The following is a 17,612-nucleotide window of genomic DNA, read 5'->3' as shown; positions in this document are numbered from 1 at the left end:
CATGTCACAGTGTGCTGTAACCTACACAAAAATACACTCATATCATATTAGAGGCATGTAAGCCTAACCGCAGATATGTTATGCTCTCTGAATGAGACATTCTAGTTTTTGTGCCGAAAATATCTTGCCATGGTAACCATTTCCTCTTAGCAGCATTCTCCATACTTGAGCTTTTGAAAACATGAGTGGGTGGGAGTGGGGGTTAATTGGGAGTATTTTGGAATTTCAGTGAGCAGCATGGTTTTGCTCCAAAACAGACCATGAGACAAAGTTTTGAAAGCCAGAAATGTTAGCACATGGCAAAGGAAATGATGATATCACTGGCATGACAGCACAGAAATTGTAAATTTTTTGTTTAAAATTTTTTCTCGTTTAATACATCAGTTAGAGAGAGATCACATAAGAGAACAGTTGCCTGTTCTCTTATGTGATCTGTACTTACAAGGATCTAATTAAACATGTACTTGTGGGTTATCACAAAGGGTTCTGTACAGAGTGGTATTGCTGGTGTTGCACTTCTACTCTAGTGATGAGTGTTGTGTTGTTTGCAGGCTTGGATGCTGACTTGCTGGCTGTCATCCCAGCTTTCTCCAGGCACCCCTCCCTCAAACACCTGATGCTAGGGAAGAACTTCAACATCAAGGGCAGGTACAGACCACGTGGGGAACCAGCAATACAGATGGTTGTGAAGATGACACTGATGATGATGTTTTCCCTCCTCTGTCTCCTCAGGGTGTTGGAAGAAATTCTGCAAAAACTAGTTCATTTGGTGCAAGAGGAAGAGTGTGTGAGTTGGATTATGTAATATATTGTACACACGCATACGCACACACACACACACACACACACACACACACACAAATCCGCTGTGGCGTTATGCGCAGATGCACGCCTACACATGCCTTCACATGCCTCCTTCACATGCTACACACATTTCCCATGCATGCACAAGCACACACTTTTCACAGTTTAAGTTCTTGTGTCCTTATTCATGTGCATTTAATCTTGGCTCAATCTCCCACCTCCAACACACACAAGGTGCAAACATGCACACGAGTCATGATGTCTATGGGCCTGGCGAATGATTCATTTGGTCTCAGTTTATTTGCAAGGCTCCTGGGGCTCCCTCTACTCTCTGCTCTGCAAATCCAGCATGACAAGTAGCTTACTCAATTATTTACCACTGTGGATGGTGATAGCTCAAAACTGTGCTCTCGTACTGAGTACGGACTGATGTATGAGTGCAAGCACACTTACAGAGGCACAGATGGGTGTAAATTTGTAAGTTTCATGGAATAACATAGTTTTCAGAGATTGGCCTGTAAGCAACACAAACATCAAAATCATCTCCCGCAGAGCAGTGCCCCATGCTAGCACTCAATTGAATTAAATTCAGAATACTTTATTCGTTCCTCAAGGGGCAATTTGAGGTAAGTGTGTTTACAAACAGAAGTACACATAGACAGTTCATCTAAACACATGAAAGAGTTGAAGAACTAAAAATACAAATATGACAATGTTAGAAAGAGTTGAAATACTCAAAGATTAATGGTAGTGGCCAGTCTGTTGTGCAAAGTGCAAGTGCATTTGTCTGTCTATACACAAGGTCAACTGACAATTTCTATTACTATGGATGTTGACAAGGCTAATAGTTTCTGTATGTGAGTCACAGATGCTCCTTTAGCTTAGTGTCTAGAGTAGAAGCAGGAGGAAACAGCTAACACCTATATGCACTCAAGGAAGCGCTTCCAGCACCTCTAAAGCTCCACTAAATTACATCTTATGTACTTTATTTAAAATTCTAGCCAGAACACTGAAGTGTTGCAACGACAAGTTTTGGTGTCCCCCTGTTTCCATACTTAATGCTAAGCTAACAATCTCCTGGATCAAGATTCAAATTAAGAGTAGTTAATTTTCTCATCTAACTCTCTGGAGGAAAGTGAATAAGTCTGTTTCACGAAATGTCGTACTATACCCTCAAACCTAGCAGAGACCCCAATTAAGAACTGAGCAAAGCTAGTTATTGGATATTGTGTGAAGCTAAAAATCTCTTGGCAGATGAATATAATGGTGCTCATATAAAATACTTTCAAAAATTCAAAAATGTGATCAGACCAGTGCTAAAGTGTAGTACCAGAACCTAAGGCTTAATGATTTTCTTTTTTTGTTTTTTGTTTTTTTGAGGTTTGTTTGATTTCCATTGAAAGATATCCAATATTTAATTTTTAACACAGAAGGGTTTACACGTGTCCAAAATATAAAATATCATAATAAGTCCTGCTACAAGAAGACACCGTTCACCGCAGTTTACAGTAGATAAGATCATCTTACAACAAGCAGTGATCAAGAATTGCGTCTGGTAAAAGAAAGTGGACAAAAAAATTGGGACAATGTGCAAGTTAGCAGCTGATTATTATGCATTGAATAAATGATTCAGCTGCAGAGTATTTGCGCTGCACATAATCCACATTATCACATATTTTATAATTCATAATATACTCTGATAAATTCCTAGGTTCCCAGGTATAAGCCACACCTATAATCTATCCAGCATACATAGATGATTTCATTTCTTCATGTTTTTTTAAAATGTTTTTATGTTTTCTTTCCTTATCTAATTTGAGCAAATCCAAAAACTTTTCTGTAACATAGACTTTGCTTCTCGCATCTATTTTTTTACCCATTAAGTTTCTTACTGTTAAACTCTTGCTCCATCCTTTTGCACTCTCTCACCCTGCATCCTCCAGGCCCTGCAGTCCCTCTCTCTGGCTGACTCGAGGCTTCGCCAGAGGGGCACAGTGCTGGTCAACGCCCTGGGCTCCAACGCCTGCCTACGGAAGGTGGACCTGAGTGGCAACGCCCTGGAGGATTCTGGGGCCAAGATGCTCAGCAAAGCCCTGCAGATCAATACAACACTCAGGTGTGCTCCTTGTGTGTGTGTGTGTGTGTCGGTGTTTTTAAAATCAGTACTAACAGAGAGGAACGGAGGGATTTCCTTGCAGATCAGAGCACCCAGTTCTGCAGAGGAAGAGAGGAGGAGCAAGGCAGGAACGAAAAAGGGTTTTAGAGACAGATGAAAGAATAGGGTCAGAGAGAAAATTAACATGTTAGGTATGGTTAGAGGAGAGGTTGCTGAGAGGCAGAACAGTGAGTTCAATGCAGCGCTTCAAAGATGGGTGGAGGGGAGAAACCATGCAGGAGATAAGAAGGTAAGACTGAATAGCGGGGAGTCGGCGGGATAGTGAGGCAAATCCGTGGGTGGGAGGGAAAACGGGGGATGAGGGATAGAAAGAAATGGCCTTCGGGCATACATGTATTATATAATATAAGTAAGGGAAAAGATGAGACTGAGTGAAGAAATATTGATGTTTTTGAGGTTTGTTGGGGGTGGAGGAATGGAAGGAGTAGACGGTAAGAGATGGGCAGAGTGAGTAAGAGAAAAGGAGGACAGAAGACAGATGGGAGTCTTAGGATAAGGGAATGGTTGGATATGGACGGGAGAGGGAGGAAGTTGTGAAGGGACTAGAGACCACCTAAGGATTGAGATTTGAGTTTTGCTGATTGAATTTCTAGGGCAGAGATGAGTTTGGGGAAGGAGAGATGTAGATGGAGGAGGAGGAGGACGGATGAAAGGAAAGAGGGTCTGAAAATGATGTATAAATGATGTATAAAAAAACAGGAGTTAGACAGTGTTGAGTGTAGGTGGGGAATCTGTACTGTGAAATAACAGAAGCTCATTAGCCACATGGCAGTTGTTCATGCATTCCTAATGGTGTGATACGGGTTCATTCTATGCATGTAGCAAAAGAAAGTCCTGACAAATTTCTTGTTAAACCCTCTGTGATGTGTTTGTGCAGCTGCATGGTCAGATAAGTACTGTAACTGTGATACTATGCTCCGCACGCGTTTGTGTGTGTGGTTGTGGTTGTGTCAGGAGCTTTAGAAGGCGACTGATCATCTTCTTCCCCCTCTGTGCCTGTCTTTCCCTATTTCCTGCTGGTTTGATCCCTCTCAGGAGTGTGACGTGGGACCGCAACAACACCACGGCAACAGGCTTCCAAGATGTGGCGAGAGCGCTGGAGCAGTAAGACGAACACAACACATGCCAAAAAATCTTTTTGAAGAGTGGTACACACATGAAACGATTTAGTTGCACACACCCCTATGAAAGGCAGATAACCATCTCTGAGCCTCAGTGTACAATGTTTACTATTACACAGCGTTTCATCAGTCTTCTGACGTGGGTGCCAGTCAAACTGTTTTTTCAGTGTGTTTGGGTGTGAAATTTGTGTTCATGTGTGTACACGGGTATGTTTGAATATTAGGGAATTGGAGACAACTGTTAAAAGTGCTCTGGGTGCTTCCTGTTTGTTCTTGTTAATGTCATAGTTCTCAGTTATTATTGCAGAGGTAATACCATTTTTTTTTCTCCCCCCTCCTTTACTTTTTAGCAACTTTACCTTGCAGTACATGCCCCTCCCCCTCAGTGATGTCACTCAGGCGTACCGCAGCGCCCCAGAGAAGATTGACCAAGCCCTGACCAAGGTGAGAGGAGGCAGACCTGTCCCTTCACTTTGCTGCATCATCTCATAAAGATGCAGGTGGTGAATAACAGCATTACCTGACAATTAGGGTCAGACTGAGTCCTGGGTTTGATGAATGACTTTCATTTGCTTGTGCATAAGAAATTATGAGTTTTTAATAGATTACTATTAAAAACCCTGGAAACTCTGCAACCTGATATATGCCATACAGGTTTACATGAAAAGCTTTACTTATTGGAGTCTTTCTAATGCCTTTGACTATTTGTGTTTCAATATTCAACCAGCACTGTGCAAAAAAGATTACCCATTAAATACATTGGTTATACTGCTTCAGTTTATGTCAGTGTCTTTCAGTGTAAAGCAGAGGTCAACAACCTTTTTGATATGAAGTGCCATTTTTAAATTATCTTGTTAATCAGTGTGCCATATCAACACTAAGGTTAACATTAAGTTTAATTATGACACCACATTAAATTTTAAATCTCCAACGGATCTATAATTTTATTCCATCCATATAGGCAACGTGCATAGCAACATTTTTATGAAACTTTTTTTTCCTCACATAATCAGGACTCTTAATTATATATGAGCACTATACAAGACTGCTGCCATCCTTATGAAAACATCCACATCTGAGTTGAAATCATTAACCGTCCACCAATCTTGTTCATCACCAATAAACTTAACAAATAGCTGTAATTTTTTTTTTACCCCCTGTGGTTACAAATTATATGCACAGTTTCCATTTCAGCATACTGCTTTCAATGACATTCCCTCACTTACAAAGTGTTACAATGGCAGCAAATGTCAAAAAGGGAGAGTTAAGTGTAACAAATAGAAATATGAGCACTATACAAGAGTGCTGCCATCCTTGTGAAAACATCCACATCTGAGAGGAGAAAAAGAGACAAAGAACTCCATTATGCAAGTCATATGTGCTACAAATACTCAGATGCCTACCAGTCAATGTGATTCCTGGCCCTGCTTTCCTTTGCTTATCTGGGGGTCGTACTTAGTCACTTTACGTTGCACACAAGCTTCGGAGTCATCAGTTGTCAAACCACTGCGGGAGGGGCTGAGCACACTCTTCATGTGCGAGAATATCTGCTCACAGAGATATGATACGAAGACTGTCAGCAAAGCCAATGCAGTGTTCCAGAGACAGCTGAACTTCTCCAGTAGAGATATCTAGCAGGTGAAGACAGCTCCCTTAAGTGTTTTTAGTATCGGAAAGTGGAGGTATCAACATTGCTTGAAAAAATTGCCAGTTTTCCAACAAAAGACGTCCATTTGTCGAACATGTCCAAAACACTTTGCCCTGCACCTTGCAGTTGGAGATTGAGTTCATTGAGGTGTCCAGTAATATCCGTGACAACATAAGTTTCACAACCTCCTTCTCATCCTCGAGTTCTGGATAGTCTTGACCTTTTTCAACCAAGAAGGCCTTTATAGCATCAAAGCAGCTGACAAACCTCCGCAGCTTAGCCACCTAACCGCTGCGTGGAGAGGGAGGCAGTCCATTTCCTCCAGCAAGGACTGGAACTGTTGCTTTGTCAGAGCAGGTTGCTTAACTATGAAGTTAACAACCTTCACCGCTGTAGCTATGACCTCATTAAGATCTGAATTTGACATCTTTGCACAGAGGTTTTCTTGATTTATTATGCAATGGAGTTTCATGATAGGGTGACCGACTTGTTCCTCAATGTGACAGCTCCCCTCTGTTTCCCAACCATGGCGGGGGCACCATCTGTTGTCACTGCAAAAAATCTTGCAAATGTCAATCCCTTGCTCCTTAAAAATGCTCCATAAAAACTTTGGCTATGTCCTCACCTTTTGTTGTTTCAGGGATTGGTTTTAAGCAACAGAGCTCCTCCCTTACAGTCAAATCACAGTATCTTGCCATGACTGTCAAACGTGGTATGTCATTCACATTCACACTCTCATCAAAAATACCATGGCTTCTTTCAAACCAGCTGTCTGCTGCGTGCCAACATTTCCTGCTATTTCTTTGATGCATCGGTCAACACTTCTTGCTGACATAGGAATGTCTTTAATTTTTGGTTTTATTGTCTGTTTGTTTGGTAAGCCATCAAACAAAACCTATGAGCTACTGAGGAAAGCCTGCCTAATATATTCGGCATCAGTGAATGGCTTTCCATGTTTCGCAATGCAATGAGCAATGCAATGGCTTGCTTCAGTAGCACGATTTTTCATTGTGGCAAAGACTTTGAGGATGTTTGCTTGCTTCCCATACCTGGACATTGCAGGTTTGATGATTTCAGCATTGTCTGCCTCATCCTTGAAAGTTTTCTGGTGGTTTTAAAGTGGCGTTAAACACTCGACATTCGGCTAACAACATTTTCAAGACAAAGTACACACAGCACGGTCCTTCTGAAACAGAAAACCCCACTCTCTCCACGAGGGCTGGAATGCCTAAATTTTTACTTTAGCTTTCTCAGCTAGCGGACTTGCCATCCTCTACAGAGCCTGCTCCTGCTGTGTTATTTTTTTCCCCAATCACTGAATGATTTGTAGACAGATATAAGTGTTAATACATGTATTTGCCAGCAACTGTAACTATACAAAATGTCTTCAAGGGCAAAGTAATTGTATAGTGAGTTATAAACTATTTATTAAATGTTTGAATACTAATTATAAATGCTAAATACAGGGACTCAGGGGGAGTAAAGTGTTACCTCATAATTAATTAAAATGAAAAATGATTTATTTTTCAAGTAAATATGCCAAACAAGCTTTTCAAATGTGAGTATTTACTGCTTTTCTTTATCTTATACGACAATAAAGTATCTTTGGGATTTGGACGGTTGGTTGGATTAAACAAGACCTTTTGAAGACGTCACCATGTACTTTAGAATACTTTTATGGACATTTTTCACTCTTTTTGACATTTATTAGACGAAGCGATTAATGACTTTAATCAAGAAAATTTAATCTTCTACTGCTTCTTGTATAAAAGGCTTGGTTTAACTGTGGGTCCTTGGTGTAAAAAGAGTATAAGTCTTTGTTGAAGACATTTTATTGAAACTTTTATTTGAATCTATTGGCCGCTGAATAGCTCCACTGTGCCAGTTTGGGGTTAAGAGCCTTGCTCAATGGAGGCATGTACTGCTTTTTCAATTACCTCGGATTTCCTGTAAGAGAAATCAGTAGAAAAAAGGCAGACATTCACATTTTTTATTGTTTCTTCTTATATTGGCGCCCCTGTCTATGCATATATTAGATGGTGTGTGGTTAAATGTCTAAGTAGATGATGATTTCTTTGCATATAGCCAATCCCAATATTGTATTTCAAGCTACATTTGCATTAAGCTGTAACCAAGAGTGACACAGACGCAGACTATGTGTTGACAACAAACATTAGCTTTTAAGCAGCAGTGTCTGCTTTATTTTGCCTTTTTGGACACATATCTTTTCTTGCACCTTGAATTGTTAAAGTCCATAAACAAACGTCCATATGGACACTTGCTAACATCATTAGGCAGAAGACATAGCTAATTAGCTCATCAACTGTTGAACAGCTTTAAAACTCGGCTCTGTCATTTTAGATACAGATTTGTGTGGTCATGTTTCCTCAACACTGCTGCTGTCTGTCACTTACTTGGCTTGTAAGCCGCAGTTAACAGTGCAAGACTGTTTACATTGCATGTCAAACTCTGTTTCCCTGCCGGCTCAGCTGTCAGTCAATCACACACAGCATCTCGCCTCGCCAGAAGCGTGGAGGCTAAAGGAGCATTTCTAAAACATCTCCAGAAAAAATATCAACAATATATTTGAACATCACTGTAGCATTATTTTTTTTTACTGCAGATTCTTTCTAACATTAACAATAGTGCTACTAGCCTAATGAATCATTTATGGCTCTGACTGAGTATGTAGTGTATTAAGTTTGATTTAGGTGAGGGTTTTTGTTCGTCTGTGAAGCTCCTAAGTCCTGTCCTTGAGGAATACTTGATTCCATCTTTCTTTACACAAGATGATTAAGGAGTGAACGCTTCCACCTGCTGAGTCAAGAAAATAAATCAAAGGCATCCCGTTTATTTCCGGGATCAAGACTGTCTCTCCAGTCACCTTATTACCATGCAAATGGACTTGTCTACAGTCTCCTGCACACTGTGCTTTGTAAACACCTGTCATCTCCACTTCTCTCTCTCCTTGTTTGTTTTTCCTGTGTGTGTGTGTGTGTGTGTGTGTGTGTGAGACAGATCCAGCGTGCCCTGCTTAGGAATAACCAGACTCAGCGTTTCTCTCAGAAGCAGGCTCTCAGGTTGCATCAAGGCCTCGTCACCAGCACCGCTGAACAGGTGTGTGTCTGTTTAAATGTGTCTGTGTTTGTGCACATGATTCTAAACGTGTCAAGATTTTTAGTTTCATAGTAGACTTATTGTCTTGTGTTTGTATTTAATTGTGTACATCCATTCTTCTGTGTGTGTTTGTGTGTGTGTGTAGGTGATGGAGCGTCTGTGTGTGCGGGTGCAGCAGCAGGTGTGTGTCCTCAAAGGCAATGAGGAAGGAGAGGAGGTGCAGACAGCGAGACAAATCCTCAAAGAGGCCAGGAACTCGAGAGCTGTGAGTAGGCTCCCGCTTTATTTTCTGTGTGTGTGAGACATCTAAACTGTAAATTAGATGTCACACAAACATCTAAACCGTTTTAGATGTTTAAGATGTGTGGTAAAGGCACAAATCACACTTTTTCAGTACAGTACTCATAGAAAGTGAGAATTAGTTATTTTTTTTCTTTACATATTTTAACCAATCATGGAATCAGTAACTTAATACTTCAGTTATCCTTTTAGTTAATACTTAAGTACTGAACTATGTTGTACTTTACAAAAGTGTTTCCATTTTATTCTACTTTATACTCATCTACATTTATTTTTTTAATTCATTTTTTGCACATTTGTTTTTTTAATTTGAGATTTGATAAGTACACAAAGACAAACACATTCATACAAACATTTTTATCTACATATACTCAGCTATACATGAATTCAAATTACCAATCTGCATCAGTAGAAATGAATGGGGATCCTCTTAACAATAAAAAATGAAGTCAACAAATGCTTGCAGTAGAAATAGAAAGCTAAAAGGTTATACAAATAAACACTTACATTTCAGTGTGAGAAAATGTAAAGTGAGTGTTGTGCTGGAGGAGGCAGTAGCGTAGGCAGAAATCACAGTGTGGGTGGACACAGAGAAAATCAGGTGGGCCTGGCCCATGCAAGACCAATCATACTTAATAGGTTCTGAAATGCATATGTTAACCAAAATAGGCCATTACAACTATACTTGCCTGCATGCATCACAGTTTAATCATGCAAGCCTTATACATCATCAGAGGTAATGTTACAGGCACGGAGACGAACATTAACAGCATCGCATAGCCTGGCACAGCGGCCACATTTTCACACACACACACACACACACACACACACACACACACACACACAGCTGACGGACGCAACAGCATCATTAATCAAGCGTATGGATAGAGGTACACTGGCACCAACATGCTCAGTAACATTAAAAATGACACTTGAACATCGCCTGGCGCAGCAGCCACATAAAACACACACATGCACGCACACGCGCACACAGCCGTCCCCAGTTAATGGTCTTTAGTCTGAAATTTGTCCCCGAAAGTAGGCTATGTCAGAGACACACATACACACACACACACACACACACAGATGGCAGACGCCGCAACATCAGCATAAAATCTAGTTGTACACCCAATAAAAACTACACCCAATAAACAATAATATTGAAATAGGCAACAGGCTGCTACAGTCCTAAATGGTAAATTAGCTCACTTTTTATGATTACAACAGGAGACGACGGGGCTTGATGTTGAACACTGAAATTATATCATTATAGTCCAACGATTCAGTCAGTTCTCTTTCAAAGGAGTTCAGTCTGTATGTCATCACTGATGCCCTGATGCCAGTTTTTATCAGACTGACAGAAAAGAGTCTGTACAGCTTGTTATTAGTAGGGTGGCGACGGCCCGTAGGAGACGATTCACTTTGGGAAATATGTCACTGGGGCATGCGTCGAGCACCTCAACAAGTGATGGAAAGGCCCTGTATGCTCTGACCTTTCTCTTCAGCTGCTGTACAAACACTTCATGTTCTGCATCTTCCACAGCGATGGAAAAGTGTGAGCTGGTGGGCTGATTTAATGCCTTGTCACCAAAAAGACCGAGGCAAGCAAGCAGCTAGCTAGCGGAAGTTCAATGCGCGGACTACGCTGATTGAAAGAGGAGGGGCTGCTCGCAATCTTTGACATTTGCGAAATGCACTGCCATTCAAAAAATCTGACCTAACATTGTCAACATATGGTAAACAAGAAGAAACAAGAATTATTTTGTTTACAGTACAGTATTCATTGACTGCTATTCAATGGATGATCCAGCAAAAAAAAAAAAGCCTTCTGATTGGATGGGCCTGAGTGCCAAGTGGGTGGGACCAGGCCTACCCACAGCTACACACCTGGGAGGAGGATGGACACCAGCTAGAGAGATTTTTCACAACCTAGCAATGAAAAATGTGTTCTTTTTAATGGCTTATGAATGAAAATACTGTGTACATGAAATTAAGCGATTAGAAAGTAGTTCATAAAATATATGATTAGCTTATAAAATATGATGATTTTGTTAAACCAACCAACTATATATAATGCAGTCAAAATTAGCTCCACCTCAACCTGCTGCAACATCAACCAATAATCCAATAATATAATGCATAGAGTGATATAACTTTCAGAAAGGAGACATTCTGCCTAATGAGTCCTCTTACTTTTGATACTTAACCTCCTCTCTCCCCTGTCCTGCTGTTTGCGTGTGTATTAGCTGTATCCGTCCCTGTGTGAGTTGGCCCATGTGTTGTCAGTGGACGGCCCCGTCAAACAGCGACTAGACACTCTGGCCGGGGAACTGGCAAAGGCTGCCGACAAGGAACTGCAGGTAGGCCAGAAACAGCCATTCCCTGATGCATCTGTATTTTGAACAGTGGTGGAGCTCTGGACTAGTTGCATTTAAATTGCCCATTAATAGCGTGTGGATGTGTGTGTGGCGCAGGTATGCTGACTTCAAAAGAAATGCAGTATTTAAATTCAGAAGGAAAGAACAGTTTAACATTTTTTTAGTTCCGTTTTGTTCCCATTGGGATTCAGAAGCACAAGGCAGTCAAATGATGAAAAAAAAAATCAGCACAGCCTGAGGAGGAATATGGGAAACCCTCTATTGAATTTAAACTTACTTTTTAATTTTCCATATCGGTTTGTACTTTCCAATGTTGTTAGTATGCACAAGGTTACATTTCTAATTTGCAAGGTCAAGATCAATGAAAGTGCAAAACATCAGCAGGGTAATTTTTGTGCAACTGTATTTTGAGCTGGTGAAAGAGTTAAAGATCCTGAATGAAGGTATGAACAGATCATATCAATTGTTACTGCAGCATTGCAGATAAATAAAAGATACTAAGTCAAAATAAAGGTGGTCAATGAAAATTTAAGCAAGCAGATAAAAACACAGAGAATGAATAATTCAACATAAATGGATTCGCATTGGAAACATATACGGGGATATACTGAGAATGTATGTAAGGTGTGATTTGTTGTGTAGTGATGCATGTCTCGATGCATTCGTGTTAAGGTGGTGGTGGACTCCATGGTGTCTCTGTGCCGCGAGTTGTGTCCGATGTCCAGCTCAGCCGCTGAGAGGCTCAGCCCGCCCCTCTCGTCCATCTCCGAACAAGTTTCGATCCCTCGCTCGGCCATCCGCAACGCCCTGATGGAGAGAGCAGCTGAGGATATCAACAGAGCCCTGGAGTAAGAAAGAGAGCTGGTAAAAAGGGTCAAGTCAAGAAAAAGAACCTTAGCTGAGATACTGACTCATTATTTGTTATTCCCTCCTCTGTTTTCCCTCTTTCTCCTCCTGTCAGGGAGGTGAAGTTGTCTGTTGTCTCCTATCTAACCAACTCCATCGTGGATCAGATTCTACAAGAGCTCTACACCACTCATAAAACGCTGGTACTGGTAATATCCCTTTACTGCATGACTTCTTTGTAGAACTGTAGAAAAAAAATAGTTTCTTCCAGTTGAAAGCAGAAATCTTCAACTCTCCAGTGAAGATGATGAAACATCGTTTACAAAGTTGTTTCAACTTGATTTTAAAAGTAAAAAATGTGAAATGTTATCAACCAACAGACTGATGTCACCACAGATATACTGCATTACTTATGGACATGATGACATTATGTGGCATTGGCATATGAGTGTAATGGGGTGTGCATAGATTTCTTTACCACACTCCACTATAAAGATCAATTATAACAATATATTCACCACACAACATTACAGACTTCAGCTTTAAATTGTTGTATGATTGTTTTGGCCATTTTGTTCCAACTGTGGCAGAAAATTGTGTGTTTTTTCAGCTCAAGCAGATTGAGAAAATAGGTTTTTAGGGCCTTTTAGTTGACAAAAAGTAATTTTGAGAGGACAACGATCAAATGTGTGGAAATTCAATCCAACTCAAATAATGACTTTAATTGATCCAAGCTTCTCCCCACAAAAGTAGCTTACAAGTGACTGACTGGATGCAGCCAGGCCCTCTGTCTTAGACTTCTTCTCATTGGTTGGATTCATTTCCACATATAACACTTTAAGATAAATGTTTCTTTTAAAGAACCAGAGGAAATGAGCTACCAGGTTTTCTGAATCAAACATATTTTCTTGCAGCCTACCAAAAAAAAAAAGCAATCAATTTTGTTATTTCTATAGAAACAATAATCCACGAGTTATCCACTGCAGCTTTAAAAAAATAATCTTTATATATTTTGTTATCACAAGATGAGTCCTGAAGTTATATGAGCACTCAAAAATGGAATAAAATTGAATTGTCAAAGCACGTATTCCTCCAGTCGGACTATAGATATCAATGTACAAACAACAGTTGATCTCAGATCACACATAATATTGATAAAATGTTGCAAAATAAAGACATCCTAGCCTCCAGTCACATCAGTGTAGAGCAGTGATTTTCAGTCAGCCCAAAAGCTTGAGATTGCACTTCAATCTCAATAACACTCAACAAGATTATAATATTTACTTTAAGGTTCAGTTAAGTGAGTTAAAAATCAGTACAGTAGTAGTGCCACTGGGATCAAGTGCAGCAACTCGATATTATTCTACAATCATTCATGAAAAGCTTCCTCTAACATTTTGGAGGACTCTTTAAAATGTCTTTTAAAAGTTTTTGATACAAATCTCTCTGGGTGTCAAAAAAGGTCGTCATCTTGAATTTCTAGTGTGCGTAATTATATAAAGATGCGCTGTTCTTTTTGTCATTACCATATCAGGATGAAGGTTTAAGTATAGAGCAGATTTTGTAGAATATTGTGCTGAGAGACAACATAACAACAAGATTTGAGTCTGTTAAGGACGTGATTAGACCTTGCAGGTCTTCCTCTCCATATAATCAAATTGTTTAAAATGAAGCCAGCGGAAAGGAGGCAGAAATAGATTTCTGGCAATAACAGCGCCTGCCCTGCTCTTTTCTGCTTTGCATTCCATTCACTGCCTCCACAGCTCCATCTCATTTTCCTCTGTTTTGCTGCAGCGCAAGTTCGTCCTCTATCATGTCTCACTCTGCTTTGATAATCAAGAACTTGTATTTTATTCATACACTTCATGCAAACAACGGCAAAGTACCCTTTGCTTTGTTTGTGAGCTTCTTGGTTACAAAGGCAGACACTCTTCTCCTCTGAGACCGTGTTGAAGGATGTTGTTTCAGGTGTCATCACTGTGTGTGAAAGTGTGTATATTATAGTGCATGTGTTTGATGTGTGTGTGTGTGTGTGTGTGTGTGTGTGTGTGTTGCATCAGCTGCGGCAGGTGTCTCAGGCGAAACGCTGGGATGACGTCGGGACGGGCAGACGCACGATCAGACAGTCCAGAATAGTCGAGTCTCTGGAATTCCCTGATGAAGACCTGGGCATCAATCTTGGGATAGTAAGTGACAGTTCAAATTTTATAACATGAGTCATTTCTCAAGCAAAAGTGCCAAACTTTCACTATTTCCAGCTTCTGAAATGAGAGAATTTGCTGCTTTTCCTTTGAATACCATTGGATTTTATGCCGTTACAGGGACAAGGAAAACATTTGAAGATGTCATCTCAGGCTCTAGGAACTTGAGATGGGCAATATTTCATTTGACATTTTATAGATTCATAGAATGAATCAATTCATCAAAACAAAGATCAGTATATAAATTGAAAATGGAAATTACCAATCGTTGCAGCCCTACATTCATATGTTACCACTGTGTGCACATACACACCTTGGTTTACTGTAATTGCTGTAAAAATAGACCAGGGTCAAAAAGATTGCCATCCTCTGCTCCACACCACTTCTATGAGTGACACGCTTTCTCAAAATCAAGACCACATTTCCCATAATCCCTATAATTTTTTAGCAGCCTGAATTTGTTCTTTCCTGCCCTGAAGTGGATGCATATTTTGAAAGTCATTCAGCCTCATTACCTGTTTTGCATGTGCCAGAACTCTGAAACCTTTACTCCACTTTTTCAGGAAGAACAGTCTCATCTTCCTGTTTTTGGTGTATAACAATCCAACAGATTAGCAGTTAAATCAGTCCAACTTCACATTATTTAATCACTGTTGATTATGAACAGAAACTATAATAATGGGTCAAACTTTCTGTCACTGATGCTGAAATACTACACATAACACACCTTTAATCCTAGTGCTTGCTTTTTGTGTTGTTCTTGTCTGTGCTAATGTGCTCTGACATACTATGTAAAATCACTGTACACTCATCATACAATTAACTCCTTTGACAAAAGGACACCATGGCTATTAAGAAGCGGAGCTCCAGAACCAGAAGAATTCGTCCCGTCTCCACCAGACTGAGTGAGTTTTCTGCTTTGATTCACAGCTAGGAGCTCCCAAGTACTCATATAGCACAACATATTTACGACCCTCGCAGTACATACATTTGTTCTTTTTATTATTATTATTTTTCAAATATAGGTTCTCAATTTGATTTAGAAAAGTGATTAATTAATATATGTATTGTATATTCTTTATAATCAAAGAAGACTTACTTTAAAACAGGTTATCATGTATAACTCAAAATGTGATGTGCCATGGAAATCTTCATTTTGTCACAATCCTTTCCCGTCTCGTTGTAGGTCTAGGTGACGAGCCCAGTTCCTCTCCGACCCCCTCCGCTCCACCACACTCTGCCCCTCTTTCCCACTCAGCATCATGGGAGTGTCTGTCCACCCTTCCCACCAACGGCTCTCCCTTACGCCACGTGACCCATGTCAGGCCACGCCCTCCGCGGAGACACAGAGCAGGGCACCTTCCTCCAGAATCTGTGAGTTGATGAGGCAAATGATACAGCAGTGACCTTTGACCTTGTCCTTAGCTTCAGTGGGCAAGGATCAGCTTTCCTCTGAGTTAATGTATGGGATTTGACACTATCCTGATTCTAACACGGTGAGCACTTTCAAATGGTATCTAAACCCTTTTCCTGAAACCAAGAAGGAAAGTTGTTGTTGTGCTTGTGGCGCCATGGTCTATGTTTAACTGCCCCATTTTTGATCTCATACAACATGAAGTTCAGTCAATGTGTTCCTGCAGAAAAGCTCAGAAGGTTGTAGAGGTGAGAAAGTGATATATAGTTCTGAAGGTTTTCTTTAATCTCTTGACTGCTTTTTGTGAACTTTTGTTATTCATCTTATTTTCCATGCCAGTAGCACTTTCCAAAAATAAGTTCCTTTTTAAAGTAGGAAGCTGTCGCGTGTGTCTCTGTGACTCAAATGTTAATCATGCACAGTTATCTCCCAGGGGCCGCGGGGCAGCCTTTAACCTAGCGGCTTGTTTGTTTTGAGACTTTGTAAAAGCCTTTTCTAAATCGGTACAAACTCAGTTAGAGCAGCATGATGATGAGTTGTTTTACAAATAGACTTCTGTTGGCAGTGGATTTGGATTTGCCAGCCAGCCATTTGAAATGATAATACCTTTTGTCAGCCTTTCAGCTTTTTGTCGTCATGGCGGATTGATCATTGTTGTTTTTGTTATTTTATCCCTTTCCTGTTGTGTGTGTGTGTGTGTGTGTGTGTAGCATTGCTCAGAGAATGGAGGAGTCAACATGCTGGAGGATGGACTGCCTGATTTCTACAGCAAGAGAGTTCTCCCTGACAGGTAGCTCACAGTCATTTTTCTTTTAGAACAATTAATAAAAATACTGCAGATATCTCATTGCTGCAGTGGCCCCTGAAGACAACACACACACAAGAGTGAAAGTAAAACAATTAAGGGAACCACGCTTTAAATCTGGTAACCTGATATTTTATTCTTAAACATCTAACAGAGGCGTATCCAACGAGACCTACAAGAACTTAATCTTGTAATTATGTGAGACAGTTCTCATTAGTATGAGATAATTATCTCTTAATGATTATTAGAAGGACATTTTACACAAGTAACTGCAGTGATTGTGTGCAGGCCTCCGAGCAGAGGAGTGAAGCTGCTACGACTCTTACGTGCTGCTTTTGCTACCCAGCCTGTGTAGACATTGTGTCGGTTCTACGGAGCGTTTTAGCTCCTTTCAACTCATTATTTTGGTTTTACAGGCCACAGCTTTACTGTTTTTGTTCGCACTCAGCACTCTCAACAGTGATGTTTCCAGCTGCAGCAGGCATTGTATGTTACCTGCCCTGCAATTAAAGGCACCATGTGTAGTTTTTCACCACTAGTACTATTATGGAGCAATGTTTTCACGTTTGGGTCCCCATTGTCTTTGTTATCGTGCATGCACACAGGTGACGCAATACATACGGATGTAAACAATGCAGGTTTTAAATGTTTAAGAAAATGGGCTTTGCAAATGTTTTATGAGGAAGGTAATGGATTCTAAATGTTTGTAAGATGATGCATTTTGGTGAGTAACACTGAATGGAAGCAGAAACTTTGTTTATGTTACAAGAAAACTCCACAGGGTACCTTCATTGGCAGAAAT

The 17,612-nt window shown here is 40.3% G+C and overlaps 1 protein-coding gene across 3 annotated transcripts in view; it reads left to right on the top strand.

Annotated features, from left to right (window-relative positions):
* carmil3 (capping protein regulator and myosin 1 linker 3) overlaps positions 1-17,612 on the top strand; it is a 77,494-nt gene that overhangs the window by 49,948 nt on the left and 9,934 nt on the right. For 2 of the 3 annotated variants that reach the window (XM_042429097.1, XM_042429099.1), the window contains exons 19-32: positions 552-648; positions 733-787; positions 2,748-2,920; positions 4,016-4,084; positions 4,452-4,545; positions 8,768-8,866; positions 9,012-9,131; positions 11,413-11,526; positions 12,217-12,392; positions 12,506-12,599; positions 14,451-14,576; positions 15,430-15,496; positions 15,778-15,965; positions 16,716-16,795. In XM_042429097.1, the coding sequence (XP_042285031.1) occupies positions 552-648; positions 733-787; positions 2,748-2,920; positions 4,016-4,084; positions 4,452-4,545; positions 8,768-8,866; positions 9,012-9,131; positions 11,413-11,526; positions 12,217-12,392; positions 12,506-12,599; positions 14,451-14,576; positions 15,430-15,496; positions 15,778-15,965; positions 16,716-16,795 (1,552 nt within the window). The remainder of the gene's footprint in view (positions 1-551; positions 649-732; positions 788-2,747; positions 2,921-4,015; positions 4,085-4,451; positions 4,546-8,767; positions 8,867-9,011; positions 9,132-11,412; positions 11,527-12,216; positions 12,393-12,505; positions 12,600-14,450; positions 14,577-15,429; positions 15,497-15,777; positions 15,966-16,715; positions 16,796-17,612) is intronic. The other variant, XM_042429098.1, reaches the window with a different exon arrangement.

The sequence above is a fragment of the Thunnus maccoyii genome, chromosome 12 (genome assembly GCF_910596095.1).
Source record: "Thunnus maccoyii chromosome 12, fThuMac1.1, whole genome shotgun sequence".
NCBI lineage: Eukaryota > Metazoa > Chordata > Actinopteri > Scombriformes > Scombridae > Thunnus > Thunnus maccoyii.
This window is presented reverse-complemented; position numbering and strand designations above follow the sequence as displayed.